The 19,732-nt window shown below is 40.3% G+C and overlaps 1 protein-coding gene across 3 annotated transcripts in view; it reads left to right on the plus strand.

Moving 5' to 3' along the window:
* The window catches only part of pdlim5b (PDZ and LIM domain 5b), a 35,239-nt gene that overhangs the window by 2,503 nt on the left and 13,004 nt on the right, over nt 1–19,732 (plus strand). For all 3 annotated transcript variants that reach the window (XM_080476871.1, XM_080476872.1, XM_080476873.1), the window contains exons 2-3: nt 2,798–2,911; nt 12,281–12,432. In XM_080476871.1, the coding sequence (XP_080332997.1) occupies nt 2,813–2,911; nt 12,281–12,432 (251 nt within the window). In that variant the 5' untranslated portion in view covers nt 2,798–2,812. The remainder of the gene's footprint in view (nt 1–2,797; nt 2,912–12,280; nt 12,433–19,732) is intronic.

The raw sequence follows: 19,732 nt of genomic DNA on the forward strand, positions 1-19,732 counted from the left end.
CTTGTGTCAAAAACTCAGTCTGGTGTTATGTTTGCTGAATACAGTAAAAGAATGTGGAGAGAAAGATAAAGATCTCCCCTGTGTGTCCTGACCATCATCTCAAGGCCAAAGCAGGAAAGGCTAACAAGTGGGAAAAAGCTTAGGGACTATTACAACCTCTTATAGATGCATGGCGATGGCTCAAGCCCCAGCTCACTTTGAGGCGAAGCCCCTTAGCTTACTGACTTGGCAGTCTGGACGCTCGACACAGGACTTGATTTAGTGCTTCAGTTGTTGTTGCATTTATTTTCCCCATAACTTCAGATGAAATTCTACATTAGCCGCCGCCCCTTTTTCGCTCTGCCTATGCACTTCCTCTGGCAAGTCTATGGATGAGCCAGTGCACACAGTACATGAGCCAAGTTGGGGTAGTTACACACTTTTTTCTGCTCCTGATATCTCTGGAGCAGCTGTGAAGACTTAAACTGCCTACCAGTTTGCCTTTTAACTGAAACAAACACAGCCAGAAACATCAATTTCTACATTTCTATCAATGTATGTCAGTCATGGAGGACAGCTGAAGCTTATTCAGGCCATCAAATCCACATTACCAGGTTGTTTTTTTTGATATATCTGACCTAAATCCTGAAAGAAGCTACTGTTCCCAGTTCTTCACTCTCACTTTCATACATGATTTGAAACCTCCTCTCCACAACCTTTCTTTAAAGAGCTCCCTCTCCTCCAGGCGTGAGGACGGCGCTGTGCGTCGGGAACCAACCAGGTGACCGGCTGCAGCAGGTGCTGCTCCGTCCCTCAGGGATTTTCGGATGGCAGCATGACTTACAGCCTGTAAAATGACAAGGCTTTATTTTTCCGAAAACACTCATTAGGAGAGTGTGTTAAACAGTTCCCAGCTCAAAAGAGACATTGAACTATGACATAACGAGATAAGTTATATTTGTGAATGATTTCCAGTCAGAGGCTGAGACCAGACAAGATAGTGACTAAATTACCTTATTTCACTGATCGCGGACACGATCAGATTAAATCTCTACAGTAAATGCTGAAAACAACAAATCAATCTCTTCAAAGTCAATCCAAGATTTACGCCGGCATTTTCCCTTCAAGTCGTTGAAACGTTCTGTCTTGACATTTGATGCTCGTGGCTGAGCCTTTGATGCAATATTTTCATGTCAACATTCACTCTTTGTGTTGGATATGTTTCCACATGACGTGTAGTTAATTCAGGTGGTTCATATGGGCTGATCGACACAGACAGAACTACTGTACATACAGCACTCTCTATCCCACTCACAGTGAAGTATAACTTTCAAATATGTTGTACTGATTTATTCAATTATCTTTCTCATAAATTCCAAATGTTCCTACAAGTAGCGTGTCGCCGCACTTAACATCAGTCTGACCTCGACTAAATGGCTTGTAGTTTCAGACTACAGACTTTTAGTGGAAATGGAATGCATGACAAACGGGGCTTTAACCATTGAAACTCAATAGCGCATGAAATATTTCCCTGCACCAAATAATCCGTGCTGAGTGTCTCTTTGCTCGCCATTCATTTAATTTCCACACATATGCGCATAATCAGGATGTCCGTGAATAAAACCATGGAAGTGGCGTTTCCGTGAGCTGTTGAGAGAAATTACTGAAGAGAACTGAGGCTGACCTCTATCAAGTCTCTGGCTATCAGGGTGTGTCTTTTCTTTCTTCAATCGCCCTGCCAGACCAGCAGCACCAAACTTTTTTTGTGTGAATGCGTGCCTAACGTTTGATATCACATATCTTAATTACCAGCTCTAAACCCCAGGAATGAGCTGGGCAGTGGACCATGTCCTACTGGGAAAATTGATAGCAGAAAATGGTCTTTTGAGAACTTTTCTGCTTTGCACTGCCTATTTTTTTATTTTATTTTTTTTAAACATGCTTATCATTTTTCCCACAAGCGTTAGTGAAGTATTATTATTGTCTGTCTGGTTTGTAGACCCACAAAAGTGAAAGTAGATGTAGGAATGCAATGTTGCCGGTGGTCATTTCTGGACTCTTTGTGCTTTGAGCCTTGTTATCCACACATCTTCTATACCCACTTTATCCAACTTGAGGTTTGCAAGGTGCTGGAACGGAGCCAAATCGGGCTGAATGTCGTGTACACCCAGGACAGGTTGGCAGTCCATCACAGTGAGCATACACAGGCTCTAGTGAAAGATTTAACTACTTTGTGGACTAGTTCCTGTCCCTAATATATAGAACAGGCACTCAATTACAGATGAATGACTGGGTGGTGTCTGGCATGTTATCTCAAATCCTAAATAGTGAAAGAAGCAACCCTTGTTTTTTTTCTAATGGAGCAAGCTTGGTGAAAACACAGAGAATCACATGGCAGAGCTGGATGTGGGGCTTTGACTCCCTGATTTGAACTAAGATGCTCTCTCTTTGATTAATAGGCCCAATTGTATAGGCTCACAAGTGTTTCTTTTTGTCAAAAATAGACCAGCACGTCCTGTACGTCAGCTTTTAAAAGGACATTTGTCAGTTAATCTAATAAAACAACATTGAGATGACAGGTTCACACTGGAGGTCCATATTGCTAATAAGAGATTTTATGCTGAACATAATGTTATGGACATTCTAGAATTATTTCCAATGTTATCGGTTTTAACTCGTAGCAAATCAGAAACTATGCTTGAAATGACCAGCAGACGATGTGCATCACAACTATGTTTCTTTCAGCCTTGATGTTTCTCCCGATTTAAAATGGATATGTGTAGGACGGCATGTAAAATAAAGATTTTTGTGTTTCCAGGTGCATTATTACACTATGAGCAGCAACTACAGCGTCTCCCTGGCTGGCCCTGCCCCCTGGGGCTTCAGGCTGCAAGGGGGAAAGGACTTCTGTATGCCCCTCACCATCTCACGGGTGAGTGAAAACCCACACACATACCAGACGTGTGCCCTTCACCTCACGACTGTCACCTCAGAGGAATGCTGCTCACGCTCATTATGCCATTCGCTTGGCCTGTGATGAAAGCACATGTGCTGATTGTGACCTGCATGACACTTAACAGCCGGATTTAGACACCTCCAACAATTCGTGGTCTTGTCTCCAAGCACCCTTTGGCCTTTCCCTACCCGCCCGTCGAGCCTGTCAAAATATTGTTACGTAACTTTATTTTGACCACAACACACAATCTGTCAATTTGAAAACCTTACTTGAATCTCTCTAATGGCCTGCTCAGTATGTGTTTACAAGATAATGCCGATAATAATTAATGGCTTTATCGTCATTTTAGAGTTTTAGATCATGGCCATGTGTTCTGAATTTTCCTCTTGTACTTTTGTAAAAATGTGAACCTTCCCTTAATGCCCAGATGACTGAAAATTCAGACTGTGACAGCTTTTCAAACAGGGACTGATCAGGTTCTCATGAGCCTTGCAGTGCTTTATGAAAAGCCTGGTTATAAAACCGGCCACAAGTTTCTTGCAAAAATGAGAAAGATGCCTTCCTCTTCCCACATAGATGGGTCCAATTTCTTTAAACAGGATAATAAAACAAGAGCTGGTTTTCCAGCAGTATTCTCTGTGCTCTGGCTACAACAATGGGTTGTGCAGAAGGAGCAGTGTCATTCAGTTCCTTCTACATCCTGTTTTGAAACGGTTATCACAAAGTCGTGACCAAGGTCAGTCACTCGGTTTGTTGTTGGAGGCATCACTTACAGAATCTCTACTGACGTGTGGTGAGAAATTGCTTTTTGCATGTGAAAATATGTCCATCTGTGTTAGGACATAGTGACTGTAAGAGTAACAAAAGGCCAGCATGGCTCACCAGACTATTTTTATCTTTGGCTACTATGATAATAGCGGCATGCAGGACATTATGTTGTCAGTAGAACTGCTGTCACGGTATTTTCAAAGCACCACATGAATGAAACCTCAACACGCGTAACCCGAGCACCATGGTACCGTGCACTTTTGTTTTTTTTGTTTGTTGTGTTTTTTTGAGCTATTCTGCAATACAAACACAAGAACATATACTGAACGTAGGCTTGCAAAACACTCCAACAGTTTTATAACTTTGCTTTATGTACTGCTCATATGTTAAGTTGATATTCATTATGACACTGATATGCTGCTTTACTGTTAGATAACACTCGCCCACTTATCTTCTTGAGAAATGAAACTTCAATAAAATCCTTTATCAGCAGCGTTCGTTATATGCAGCGTTCATCCAGAGGTGTATGAATGTGACACGTGTAAAGCCGTACCATACTGTAATTTTCAACAGCATAAAACAAAAGAAGATAGGTGAGCCATGAAAGATGGCTTGAAAATGTTAGTCTGGGAAACTCTCAAGTGCATGTGTTGCGGTCGTCTTTTAACAAGTCTGTTTCTGTGGGTTATGTTGGCGGCCAGCTTCGCTATGGGCTGTAAAAGTGTTGAATCCCTCCTGTGTCCACCGGCAGTCCTGTGTCGGTTTGCGGCACAGGGCATGCCTTAGTGCTGCTGAGCTTTCTGTTCCATCTCATTATTGGTTTGTGTCATTACTGCGACATATTTTTGTCCCAGCACATGACCAGTGCATGGCTCCAATTTCTTGTTATTGTCCAGGCGCCAGGAATAAGTCCAACCCTTTTGTGTATTTATCTTAGTTAGAAGGAATCTTAAGGTCACAAATGGTCAGACATGTTGCACGAGTTCTCACTGACTCTTAATGGAGTTTAAAGTCTACGTATATATTATTGCATGGAAACATTTTATTGGATTTGATTATATAATCAACTCAATCAGCACTACATATAAGAAATCTGAGTTACAAAGGAAAGGTTTAGTTAGTCGATGGTGCGTCTGTGGGAACATCTGCCAACAGTTTGCCCATTACTCCAGTTCCTTCATTATTTGACTGAGAAAAAAATTGTGTTGACCTCGGGCCTATTTCAAGGTTCACTGGATGCCCACAAAGTTAAATAGACCATCTTTGCCACAAAGAAAAGACATCTGCAGATAGCACATTATTGCTTACATTTATTTTTGCCTGGATGGATGGACCCGTCATGGAATAATGATGTAATGAGTTTACATATGCTTTCCATATGTAACAGATTCAGGGATTATGCACAGAATATTTGACCATTCACAGTCTAAAAACCTGATTCCTTGTTTTGGATTTTGCGGCTTTGAGTGTTGTGATAAGACCCCATGTAATGTGGAGCATGAACCATAACTCATCTGTATTGTGCAGGGTGTCACGCTATGATATGTAATTATATCCCCTTAAACTATTTCCATTCTGTCTGTGGTTCTTAGTTTTCCATTGAGGCGTTTTGTAGCAGGCTGCTAAATGAAAATAAAACCCCCAAAAAGGATTCAATATTAACATGTTCGTCCTTTAAATCTGAGACTTTTTAAGCTTCTGCTCTAAATTATATCCCCATATAATTTAATTTCTTGTATAGATTTTGTGTGACAGATAGCTAGTGTATGAAATGTGGCCACTCAATAACAGAATGACGCTACATGGATTTCTTTGTGTTTAAACAGTTAAAAAGGCATTAGCGTTGATATTTCTTTTACATATTTGTATTTACCCATTTCTGATTAGTCAGCTGAGGGTCAGCGTAGTAAAATCTTTCACAAGCATTTTTATCTCCTCACTCTCCCCTCATTTCCTCCTTGTCCTTGGTGTTCGTTGTATTTGTTGTTTTAGTGGTCAAGAGAGAGAGAGCATGGTCAAAAAGACGAGCTAAATTTAGCTCTGTATTATGCTGTTGGGATTTTACCTTCAGAGGTCCTGTTTTTCAAGGACTATTACCATTTTTGATGTAGTAAAACCACTTTCTACAGGTCATTTCATCCTGCTGTGTGTCTTGGCAGACCTCACAGTCGTCTGGTGGTTATCGTTCCTGCCGATGCAGTGAAAATATCCCTGGATTGAGCCTATTTGGCTGCCTTTCTATGTGGAGTTTGTATGTTCTCCCTATTTTGACAATTTTGAGAACGTATCAACGTTACCAATGAGACTTCGTTCAAGTTTTCAAATGATGAAATGAACAAAAAATTAGATGAACTAGTTGCGGAACATTTATGAGGCTTATTTAGTTGAAGTGAGAAACTGGAAATATTGTTTCATGTGGTGTGAATTTAATTGTTTTGTTTTTTTTGTACTCTTTGATGTGACTGAATTTGTCCGTCACTTCACTCACCAGCCATTCTGATTAAATCCAGAACCTTAAAGGCCTAATTTGTGGTTTTTATTTTACGGTTTGTATACTGGACTCGCCCACAAAAAATGCTATAAATACCTATCAATAAAACTTTTTGCATGTGCAATTTCAGTTTCAAGGAAAACATCTACTAAACGTTTGAATTCAAACTTTATATTATTTACAATAAAAAGAAATGCCCAACCATCACACCTTTGAAGCAGATAGCATGTCGTAGTGTTGCACGGCTGCCAAACAGTTTGACTCTTTCTTTTTACACGTCTCGTATTAAAATCTCCCTATCCTGTTTTTACACGGAAATTAAAATGTAATAGGAACCAGTCATGCTGCATGCCAGATACTTTACAGATACTATTTAAATAGTCTATGAATCTGTGCAGGAGTCAAGGTACATATGGATTTAGTAGAATCTGCTATGTTCAGTATGTGTTTGATCCCAGTGTGATCTTCTTTGTGTCTGTCTCAGGGGCATCTGCTTCCAGTGTCCTTACTGCTGTATGGCAGAACTACAAAGAATTACTATTTAGATCTCTAACACTTTGAAAATTCCACTGTTTCCTTCACTTAGACTTCTTCTTTTTTTTTTTTTTGTAAAAATCCAAGTTTACATGTGTTGTTTTAAATTAGGTTGTGTGCAGTTGTTAGAGCATCTAACAAACCCAATGCTGGTGGTTCGATCCCTCCTTCTTGACCTGTCCATGTGCCAAAGTGTTCTTGGGTTAAACCAGGAGGCCCAACCATCTCCCAATGTTGTCCGAGCACATTGCTTGGCAGCAGTTACCATTTATGTGTGAGTTGGTGAAAGCACGTTGAGACTGCTGAAGTGGTAAAATACACTGTAACTTCAATGCAAGTCTCTCTGTGGTGTTGGACCGCTGCACATGATCTCTATTCATAATAACTGTTTCAATGGTACCCCACAGTTACAACTGCCACTATCAGTGGTGAGCACTCTCTGTTGAAGGTCTTATGCATAAATATTTTGCCAATTAGGCAGGAAGTGAATGGGAATCCAGAAATGTTTAATACAAACCATGCATAAAAGTTGCAGGGGTAGAAAGCAGTCACTGGTCGCTTGACTCAAACTCGTCTTAGAGCCTTTTCATATCATCTTGCTCGGCAGCATTAGTCAGCCGGGTTCGTTTCTGACCTGACTATAGAGCATTCAGTATTCAGCAAAGGGTTGGTACCGCTTTGTGTGTTTTGTTTGCGTTGTCATGGCGATTTAACTATGCGCTCCTTGTAGGTCTGCCTGGCATCTCGTGTTTTTCTGGCAGCCGGATTGATGTAAGCGACTGGGGTCAAACCATGACAACCGTTTGTCTACCTCCGTTCGAGTACCCTTAATTGGGATGTTTGGCTTGGAAGAAAAGAGCGCTTACCATTTGGTCCCCACCCAACTGCTACACCCATTAAAGTCTACTTCTCGTCCTTCTACCTCCTCCCAGTCTGAATAGTTTGTGCAAGGTACTGCAGATGTGCAAGTCTAAAAGTAGAAAGACTTCAAATTTAGAGCAAAAACTTCCCTTAATGGCTTCACCTTGTTCCCACACGGCAGGATGGCTGCATCGTCAAATGTTTCGTTCTCGTTAAAGAGATAATGTAGAGTCAACTTTTTCTTTATTTGATGAGCTTTACAGATTGAGAATCATGTGGCTACTGTGTGACTTGGAAACTGACGAGGCATTTTGAAGTTGTGAATCATATTTTCAGGCAGAATTTATTGGGCCCTCAAAGTAGCGTTGCCAACCTCTATGCAGGTTCATAGTCTAGCAACTTCATAATTACATGTTAAGAGTGGACCAGCCTCCTTTAGCCTTGTGTGTGAGTGTGATGACATAACGTTAGGCTTAAGCCTTTTCCATATAAGGCCCTGTGCCTAACACTATCCTACACAGACATGAAATGCATCTCACATACCTTCCATCTCTCAACGCAACGTGTTTCCTGTAACATGAATTCTCTAATATGAAATGACCACAGCCCTCTTCCTTACTCCATAATTTTGGTAAATGCAGGAAGTCACACGCTGTGCAGCTATGTAACGATTGCTGACCTCTTATTTGTGAAGTATGACCCTAAACATTTTGAGTTGGCTGTAAAAGTATCCCATTTATAGATCAGTTATTGATTCAAGTGAGCTTTTTTTGTTTATAAAGCACGTCTTCTGAAGTTCAGCAATAAATTATTGGTTTAAAAAAGAATTGGCCTCTTCAGCGAAGTATTTTGAAGCTGTCCACCTCATGAACAGACGGTGTCATAAATCTGTTCACATCAACAGTTTAACAGATCTGTTTTCTTTTTAAACAGACCCTCCATGTTGTTTTCACCACTAATAAATCTTTGAGCGTCCTTTATTTTTCTTGGTGGATGTGTTTCCTTATTAAGAATAAATAGTTTATTGACTAAACATTGAAATCTAAACAACCTTTTGAATAATGGATTTTTTTCTTCTTCTGCCTCAATGCCTGTATTTGGCTAAGGCTGTAGAAAAGATGAATTGTAAACATATGGAAGTAATGGCCTGCTACGTTCTCTAGGCTTCTGTTCCACTTCTTCTCTTTGAAAAGTTTGGCTCAACTTGCTTTTCTTTATACACACACACCAAGATTGTCCTTTTGTACGTTATGTCATAATCTCCAATCATACATGATTTTAAAATGCCGCCAAAATGTAATGCATTCAGGCTTTGAGCAGAGGACACATTACATGCTTTGTACTAGTTTTGGACAGCCGCTCATTATCAGTGACTCCACAGCAGTTAAAACCACCACTGTGGAGAGAACCACAGCAGCCACACCATTATGTTGAAGAAATCTCATTCATGTAAACACAGTTGGAAAGATCCCTCATTCATCCAAACAGCTTCTTTCTCCTCCTGGTAAAATGTACACAAACTCAAAGTGTAAAATGCTCTTTTGAGACACTTTTTGACCTTCAAAATAGCGCAAAATTTTGATCACGCTGATTGCATAATATGACGTGTTCTAATGGGATTAAGTAAAACATGCTGTTGGAACATCCTGCTCTCCTGAGAGAGCTGGAGTAGCACAGCCAAAGTTTCTGTGCTTATCTGTTCTCCGTCACGAGTGTCTCAGACCTCTCTTGATTTATATTTATAGACTGTGCATGCCAGGAATTCTTACTGTAACATCTATTTGTTTTGTATCCACACGAGAAAGGCGGTGCTTGGGCGAAAGAAGTGGGGATTCATAAAGTTCCCTCTGTTCACCGCAGAGTAAAGCATTAAACCGCACATATGAAAATGCATATTTTTGAGGTAACGTTAGTTCCTCTCCGCTCTTAATGTCTTTTGTTGTAAATGTTTGAGGGAGTGCCATATATAGAGCTACATAGTCTTTATCTTTTATCACACCCCTACAAGGAGAGAACTTCAAATCTGTACTTCAAATCTCTCTCTTCCTCTCTCGCCTCAGACAACTATACAAAAGCATGTATAAAGAAGGCGGCTGAGATACAAAGGGGCAAGTCCCAGGGACGTGCATACTCGACAGCCTTTCATTAGCTGCGTTCTGCTTTTGACTCGTGTAGCTGTATGGTTTGGTCTGGTAATAGTTGGAGAGTGCTTACACCCTCTTTATTGCACTGATTAGCAGTGAGTAGTTGCTTTACTGAAAGTAAATGAGACAGGGCCGACTCAGTAAAAGGTGGCAGGTGTCTCTGTGTAGTACATCGATTGAGCAAATGAGTCAGTTGAAACTTGTGCTCACGCCCGTGTCGTGAGCACCCTGCCTTTTGTGAGTTGCACTCGAGCATGTGACTGGACTATAGGTTTCCTAGACATTGGTATGCGAGCATCAGCTTCAGCTATATTTTCTACACTTCCTGCCACTGACCTCGCTGTAAAATGACAAAAAGAAAGACCAGATTCTGAAAAAAAGAAGTGTCAGCTTTCACCACCGCTGGTACTTCCTCGCTCCCTCACACCCCCCCCCATTTTGTTATTATGAGGGTTCGCACAATGGGACATTCTTTGCGTTCAATTGGCTTCCTTAAGAGTTAGCTAATCTGAATGCATTCTTCAGCAGTGGGAAGAGGAAACATCTTGTTTTGTGTTGATCCATGTAAATCAGGGCTTCACTCAAGTATGCATGAGTGAAAATAAACTAAATGTTGTGAAGTGAATGCAAAGTGAAATCACTCCTCACCCTCTGAACATCATCCCCCCCCTTCATTCAGCGCTGCTGCAACTTTGTGGGTTTTGTTCTTTTCCCCCAGTTGAGTGATCGCCTAATATCATATACCTACACGATCGCAGTCAGTGTGGCTCCACATTCATAGCGTATGTTAAGATTATGCAGCGTGATTGATGAGTTGTTCACCGCTTTGCGCTCAGCCTCTGGTCAGTCACCACACCTGGTAGGAGAGTCATCCCATCGTCATGGTTTTATTATTTTCCTGCCAGCTGCACTCTGTTAAAGTCTCCATGTGGTAGAAAAAAAAATGAAAAAGCAACCAAACTTGACAAGCGTCAACTGAATTAGTTGGACAAGCTTTTTAGTCGTAATCTTGGTGAGCATCAATCAATGAAGTTTTTAATCTAACTTCATTTGTATAGCAGTTTCTGGTTGGTACTATTCCAAATCCTCCACGTGAACAAAGGAGACTAAGAATACAAAAAAAACAAGTCATTTAAAAGGTAAGATAAAAGTCAATAATATAAATGGGATCTAGAGGAGCGGATTAAAAATATATAAAAATAAAGTTAAGAAAAAAAACAAGATCTGTTTTTAAAAAGTTCAAACTAATGTTAAAAACAGATAAAACAATTCAAAATATTTAAAATATTGAGATAAAATATGAATTTGACTAAGTTGAATGTGAAATCAATACACAAATATAGAATGATCTGAAATATACATCTGATAGTTAGGGTTAGGGTTTACATTACAGGGTTTAATTATGGGTACAGATCATCATCTATACTGCTTTACAGCATTTACTGGTAAAGCTTCATGTTCCCATGACAACCAAACACGATAGACGTCAACATGGGGAGTGTCACGTTTCCATGACGACATGGGGAGTGTCTTGGTTCCGTGACAACATGAGCAGCACCATAGTTACGTTGTTTTTGTTCTTTTCTATGAGCCAATTTTATGTATGTCACTATTTTAATGAGCTTTTGCACACTTATGAGATTTCAGGACAAACTATCAATGAAGCATTGAATCTGCATTCTGCTCCAGGTTTGGCCGCTGTTGTTGACTTTTTCTTCACCATGTTTAATGACATGTGACGTACTGAAGGCAGCCCCCAATATGAAGTTCATGCTTTTTTTACTCACTTGCTTGCTCTGGAAAATATAAAACATAATCAGTCATCATCCTGCCATGTACAGGGCAGTTTGAAAAAAAACAAATGCATAAATACCTGTTGAAAACAAACACTGCTCTGTCAGGCTGGGTCAGGCCCGGAGTTGAACCAAATATTTAAAACACTGTAGGAAACTCTTGTTCAGAGCAAATAATCTGTGCACCAGCACCTTTCAACTCAATAATAACGGTGTAACCAAAAGGCGAAGAGCAATCAGAAGTGGCCTCGGGACAAATTACTGAATGACCTTAACAGACCAGTCGGGAGCATTTTTTTTTTTCCCCCTCATGGCTGACATTCAGACTTCCAACCCATGCGGTTTTGATTTGTGGTCATTTGCAATTTGGCTGTGTGAGTCATCCATGCGCTCATGTTTTCAAATTAGTTTTTTTATATTATTGTAATAGTGGCCTTACTCTTGTCCCATTGATGCTGTGGCATTAACACTGAGCGGAGAATAAGAGGCCTATCTTATCTGACGAAGGTTATGTCGGACAGGAAGCGGAAAAGAGATCACAGTGCTTGGTGATTTACAAAAAAAATCAACACAGCATGCATGCAGCACATTTTTTGAAGCTCTAAGGTCATAATACAAACAAGCAAAACCATGAAAAATCTGATTTGTTTTGATGCTTTGAGCATTCCAGGGCAAGTTCAAAAACCTGTGTCTTCTTTGAGTGCAACTATGCGCAAGATCATCTTTTCCCTTTTTGTGTTCTGTATCGTTGCAGCTGACCGATGGTGGCAAGGCAGCCAAAGCCAAGATGAATGTTGGAGACATTATTTTGTCTATTAACGGCGTTTCCACAGACAGCATGAATCACCTGGAGGCCCAGAACAAGATTAAAGCCTGCACGGGCAATCTCAGTCTCACTCTGCAGAGGTAACAAGTACAAACACACACACACACACACACACACACACACACACACACACACACACACACACACACACACACACACACACACACACACACACACACACACACACACACACACACACACACACACACACACACACACACACACGCACGCATAATAAGGAATGGGAAACAATGAAAGGATACCCTTCTCTGCGCCCCCTTTTGCCGAATAGATCACCTGGCGGACTAAAGAATTTAAAGGCGCTACAGGACACTTGATTACTGTGTTTGTTTTATTTGTGCCAAATTAAATTGGCTTGTACAGATTTGGAACTAATGGACTCCTGTTGTGCTAATCTAAAACATCAGTGTCTCCTCAACACCAGATGCTACGGAGGTACTTTCGGGTTTGAAAACAAGTTCAGTAGACTTGATTGAGATTGATCAGGTTTCTTGCTCAGTCACATCAGTTATTGTGTTGATTTTGTGGCGTAATGACAATATCATTTTGTCAATGCATTTGTCAACCGTACTATCAGCAGTACTTACTGTTTTTAAAAAGTGTGTTTAATATTGTTTAGAAAAAAAACTCGATAACTAAATTTTATTTCAGTAATTGTATGAGAATTGGAAATCTGTTACTCTTCAACATTGTATTTGACCATAAATACATCATCATTAGCAATTTAGATATAATGTTATATTATATATTAAATTGAAACTGTACCTATAAGTTAATGTCTAATACCGCTATTAATGTCACCACTGTTTCATCTGATGTGTATATTTTTAGTTTTCCCCCCCAAAATATTTAAGAGGTACATATTTGTATCATCAACTAGACGATTTATTAAATTTTTATTGAGATCTTAGATTCAAGTGTGACTGAACTCCCTCGTTGAACGTAGTCACATTCGCGATCACCACTTCAGCCAGATACAGGACGTTCTCTGCGGCCGAGTGTAAAGAGGGGTAGCTCGAGTGTCAGACACAAACAAATGGAACCAAAGCACGCACTCTTCCAGAGCTATAAAACATGTTGACAGAAAAACTCAAAGCCTGGTTTGCATGTCCTGTCATTCTATCACCACATCAAAGGAGAGAGGAGCCTCTGTGCTTTAATCGTGGGAAAACGGTCTGAAAATAGCCCCGTCCCACAGCTGTATGTAATCTAGTGTTGGGGTAATTGATGCACAATGAAACATCAAACATTCGAGCCTGGCAGTACATGTAAACTACAAATAAAATGGCCCGTCACACAGCAAAACCTCTTTTGTTTGCAAATATTCCATCACTGTGGTGTGTTTTGTTTTGGAACATTTGTATCATATATCCTATTTTGTGAGTATTATAAACATAGTATTTATAATGTGGGTATTTTTGTGTTATCTGACTCGTTGGAGAGATGTTTTTTGTATGGACGCTAGTTTATTGTTTTATTAAAAAAAAAAAAAAAAAGAATTTAAATCAGCTTATTCCCAAGGGGACATAAAACACACAATGTCAAACAAGTACAAACCTGAAGGAATTCCTTCTGCTAAGCGCTGCTTTCGTCATCCATGACCTCCGCTGTGACTTGTGGTTCTGATCGCTGATAAGACTGTCTGGGTCCCAATAAAATCACAAGAGTGCGAGAAGATGATGAATGTGACTACAAACATGTCCCATTATGTCACTTTGTCATTCTCCAAGCAGGTCCTTTCACAGACAGTTGAAGAAAACTGTCCTTGCGCATGAGTGCCACTCTTAAGAATTCTGATATTTTCTACTTTCCCACAGTTAAACGTACATTGGTTAACAGGCTCATGTACTACATATACGGGTTGCGATTCGCCGATGGAAGGCAGAGATGACGGTTTACCACCCTTTTAGTGAGAGAAGCTTCTTCATCAACAAACTGGGCAAAACGCATCCAATAAGTAAAGTTTATTATTTTGAATGAAATACATTTTGGTAAAGCACAGTTGTCACCACTCTCACATTTAAAAAGTGGGTTTTCATACGTTTTCACATATTGTTGTCAACAGCTCATTTATAAGAACATGAATGGCTTTTTTGTTGAGCGGTGTGAGTTAGAAGCTATTGCTCAGCAACCACTGCACATGTAAGATTGTAATGGTCTTGTGTATTACTTTGTTTGTGTTACATCACTGAATATATTACATACATTTTTCAGTAATAAAATAAGTCTGTTTCAATTTAACAGTTAATAAGAGCAACAATTAATATACCATACTCCCCACCCCCCCCAACAAAAAGCACCCCTTGCACCCTGGGTATATCTAACTTTACCTACAGCTAGAGGAGCTATTTGTGGAAGAAAGATACCAGAATACTTCCCATACAGGTGTACTTTACTTGGCATGCCCTGGGAAATAGTTTCGAAATCTTTACTACGTGCTCTCACAGAAATTTAATTTGATTTTATATTGTGCCTTGAAAGAATCCACATCCCTCTTGCATGTCATGCACTCTTTGTATACTGTCCAGCTATAAATGCACTCAGGCCAATAGATATCAGTCACATTCCTGTAGCTAGGTGAGAGCAAACATGTTTTCATGAGAGAGGAAATGGACTTTGGAAGTACCCTCCTTATCCTCCCGTTCCACTCTCCAGTAAATCATAACAGATGACCAGATGAGTTTGTGAGTGGTTCGTGTCAGAGGGAGAAAACAGTTTTTCTTTTCAAACATTGCAGTTTCAGGAAGAGATATTTGAACGCTGTTTGTTTGCGAGTCAACAGAATGTCGTTACCAGAGGAAGAAGTACTTGGTGGTGTGGCCTTGTGCTTGTTAGGAGACAGGAAGATTAAAAGTAATCTTGTTTAGTCTGGCTATGTTTTGGTGTATCCAGCAAGGCTTTGCATCTCTACAGACGGCAGCACTGACTCCCTTAAATTGATAAAGCAATTTTTACCAATTCTAAGATTTCTTCCCTTTGATTGGTTCATTTTTATAGCTATTTGTGAATTCTATAGATGGTTTTCTCTCCAATATGAAAACTCTGTTGGTGAGAAGTGAACAGCCACCAGGCGTCTGTGGGAAGCAGCCGTAGGAAAGTACGATAATTGATGTTTATTTATTGTCAGCGAAATATGCAAGGCAGTGCAATGCAACACCACTCCTTAGAAGTTGTGGCTGGGTGCACCTGGTTCCAAAACCTCAGAGATAATGCAGATGAACACGGCTCGCTCTATGATCCTGGCAGATTTCTATTTATTTTTTTACACATGGATTCATGTCAGCTCCCGCAGCACAAGTGTGCTTCAGAGTTTGTGCATTTTCCACTTGAGTGTGTGTTTATGAATTTTTGTCCAATGGAGCACATGCTGTTTCTGTGGGTAGAGGATGGGGAAGAACTCTTAGAATGGGCTGAGTGTGTAACTGCTGATATATATATCTCATGTAAAGAACTGCTGCTGACATTATCAATTGTTTAATAATGTATAGCGAGAAATTGCATGCAGACCTAACTTTAGATACATTCACTGTGCTCTTTTTGATTCCATAATGTCTTTTTTACCGACTATATTTGCTAAAATTGCTGGCTGTACTGTCCCCAACATCAACAGTGTTAGAGCTGCTTTACATCCAAAATATGTATTTTTTTATATGCTCAGTGCTAATCAGCTGCAGGGCTGTTCTGGAGTCGATCTGTAGACAATGACTTTATAACCACTAGACCCAATAAGCCTTATGCGATGGTTGTAACGGTGAAGTAGAGGACAATCCAAGGAGCCCCCATTGATGTCTGGCTGCCTCAGCCAGATGTGGTGCGGCGGTCGGAAGGAAAGTAAGAAAGGATGGGGCTTAATGCTTGCTTGAAGCTGATTTCAAATGATCCATTAGTATTAGTAGTTTTCTCTATAGCGGTTACAGTGATTACTCCACAAGGGGAAACTCCTGTTTTTCCTTTGCTTTCTCTCACTTCATCTTGTCTTCATGCAAGTCAAGTTGTTGAACAAATGCTAATCTGTTTTCGACGTGTATTTTGTCTCTGATCTTTCGTCAGCTTATCATTCTGCTGTTTGTCTGCCAAAACGAACACATGACTCATGACTTGTCACTCTCACTATGAGAGCTGTACTATTTAGAGAGAGGCACATCGAAATGAATGGTCTGAATGCCCTCCATCAATGTAACGCATGTGACATGATATCACCTGATATGGCGAAGTGCACCTTTGGCCATGACGCACGCACGCACGCACGCACGCACGCACGCACGCACGCACGCACGCACGCACGCACGCACGCGTAGATCGGGTAATAACTGCTGTTTATTCACTAAATCAACTGACAGCAAAAGGCAGTGTAGTTACACACTTTAACCGTGGATATTCTGTCTGTCCCTGTCCATGTTTCCAAAAAAATGGCCTCATGAGCTCCACTTCTTCTCACTGTTTCTTCTCCAGAGATGCTTATGATTGGTCAAATGTGACAGAGAGAGAGCGAGGAGAGGCAGGGGGAGGCGTTGTGCCAGAGTCATGCTCTGTGTTTTGCCATTGACCGGATAGGTTGGCTGCATCAAAAAAAAACAGTATTAAACATATAGAAAAGCTTTTATTTCCCACACCCACTAATTCCACAAATCACTGTGGGAGTTTTTATTTTGCATTTCGAGGTCTTTCCCTTTAGTTTTTCCTTCTTTTCCATGTTTTTGTTTAAATTTTCATGCGGAGTTCAATCTGTGAAAACAGATTGCATTTGCCAGGTTTCCCACAGAGTTTCAGCATTGATCACACAACTTGAGCACGAGAGCTCAGCTCCAGCTTTGAAATAGTGCAACCTGTGCGTGACGCTCAACACATTCGTGAACTGTTTTCAGCCGAATCTTCTCATGTGTCATGCGACGTCTGTCTGCCCCCTATCCACTGTCCGTTTCGGTACAATGAGAATTAATCAAAGTGTGATCAGGAAATATGTAAGCAGACACTTTAATGACACAGATTCAACACTTTTTCAACACATTTTCTTCTTTGTAAGCTGAAAAGGAAAAATTGGCACGTGAACCTTGAAGCTGTTAAGACTTGTGTCTGAGCTGAGAAAGCTGTGTCTGTTAACCTCTCCATCACTCAGTCAAACGCCATATGCCAGACTGTTTCTCTTGGCTCTCAAAGAGACACGGGCAGGGTGGAAGTGCGTCACTCCGCTCTGCCCTCAGGCTTATTTGTCCTCATTCCCTTATTCTGGAGCTGTATGTGTGACACAATGTGGGCACGCAGAAATGGGTGTTGATGAAAACCACACTCGACAACCTCCAAAAAGGTGTTGTGCTTACGGGCTGGTCTGATGTTTATGTAAATCTAAATGTGTGTCCCTTTTTAAAAAAAATAAATAAATAAATAAAAATTCTCTGACAACATGGAGCATTAATAAACTTGAGTCTTACAGGAATTTATGTTCTAAAAAGATGAGGAATATTTTACAACTTTCTCTGATAAATGCTGTCTGTGTTTTCATCCGTGGACACACACAGCAACAGAACTTCAATAAACTACTTTATATTCCACACTCTATTTATATTCCAGTCTGAAATATAAACGGTGGTATGAGAGAGACCTGCTGTTGTGGCCTCATGAAAATTCGCAGAAACGTACTCCAAAAAACTTTGGAAATAGTGTTTTTGCAGGTCTTCCTCTATTAATCAGCTTTGCACTTGATGCATGCATAGCTTACGTCTTTTCTTTGTTCATTTACCAACAGCCAAAACACACACAAGATTGTGTGACGTAGCAATTGCAATGCAATGCAAATATATTTGATTTAGGAACAAAGCATAACATGAATGATTATGCAATAATAAAGACTTTTATATATCTTTGACGATCGTTCCTCATTAAGAATTATTTTGTACTTCTGCACCCATTTTAACAAATTTAGGGCTGCAGTGACCTTAAGTTTGGAGAAAATTCACAAGTCCATCAAAGTCAAAACTAAAGAGAAAGACAATTCCACACCCATTGGAAATTTAAAGTTGTAAATTAACACGCACATCTATGGACAGCAGAGAGCATGGGAAAAAAAAGCCTCATGTACCAACAGGGAAAAAAAACCAGCCAAACTCCACAAAGAAAGGTCAGAGATTTAACCGTAGTCTCTTTCCTGTGAGAAGAGAGTGCAATCTATTATGTCACCACTATTGCCGTTCTCAAATGTAGTGAAATATAACGTATGATAACTTTTGGCCTTGGATGTGATCATTGTTGCCAGATAAAACTATTAAAACAGCATGCAAGTTTCCATCGAGAGAACATCTAAGTGATTGCAATAAAAAGTAGATGAATAGTTAGGTTAACACCCTTTTTTAAGAGTGGTGCGTCAGGTGGTACTACAGCAATATCCAGATAAACTGACATGAAACGGCATGTACAGCTCACTTGGGCACTACAAATCAAGTACTTGCATGCAGACCCATAATCTTACTTGGTGTTTTATTTCTGTGTCATAGCAGAACAAAAGTTGTTCCTGCTAGGTGGGGAGCAGGACACCAGTGGTGCTTAGTGGAGCAGATGTTCACTGGACCACCCCAGCATGTGTTTGTTCAGTTTGCTCTGGGAAAAGACAGACCGAGAGTGAATCCACCCAGCCGAGTTTCTGTGGGACAGTGATGGCAGACACATAAACTCGACTATAAACTGGGCTCTGTTTGTAATGAACTTCACTTTTTTTTTTCCCCTTAGCACAGTGTGGTTTCTGTATGAGCAGGCAAAACCTTCGAATACCACATTGGAAAGTAGAGGTGATGCATGTTAACTCGAATGTGGAAAAATGTAAATGTATGTACGGGCACAGATGATGTCAAGCTGAAGGGTAGGGCTTTCTAATAACCTGGTTTCATGCTCAGTTATTGTGTCTGAGCTTAGTCAGAAAGGAAATACATGCGATTGTTGACTGTTTTCCTAATATGGTATCGGGCAGAGAAAGGAAGGGAGCCAGGGGACATACCAGAGCTCCTGGTCCGGAACAAGCTTTGCTGACTCATTGTCTTCTTTTTTATTTAGATTTTGTTTTTTGTTTTGTTGTAATGGGAAATGGGGAATACACTGTCTGGAAGTTCAGACTAAATACCTAAATCATTGTTAATGATGATTCAGGCATCATCTGTAAGCCTTTGAGCTTTAATTATTCACAAAAAAACTGTTTTGAGGTGATTGCATACTGTGATTAGCTCTTAGAAGTGTTTCTAATATGTCTTGTTTCTTCAGACATCAATCGTTCAATCCACATAAGAACACCAAGCGAGACGTTAACAAAGAAAAGCTGTTTGCACTTGGGAGAGAAGATTTAGCAACTTTTTCATGGGTGTAGCCCGCATATTC

This window comes from Lipophrys pholis (assembly GCF_963383615.2).
Source record: "Lipophrys pholis genome assembly, chromosome: 12".
NCBI classification, from domain to species: Eukaryota; Metazoa; Chordata; class Actinopteri; order Blenniiformes; family Blenniidae; genus Lipophrys; species Lipophrys pholis.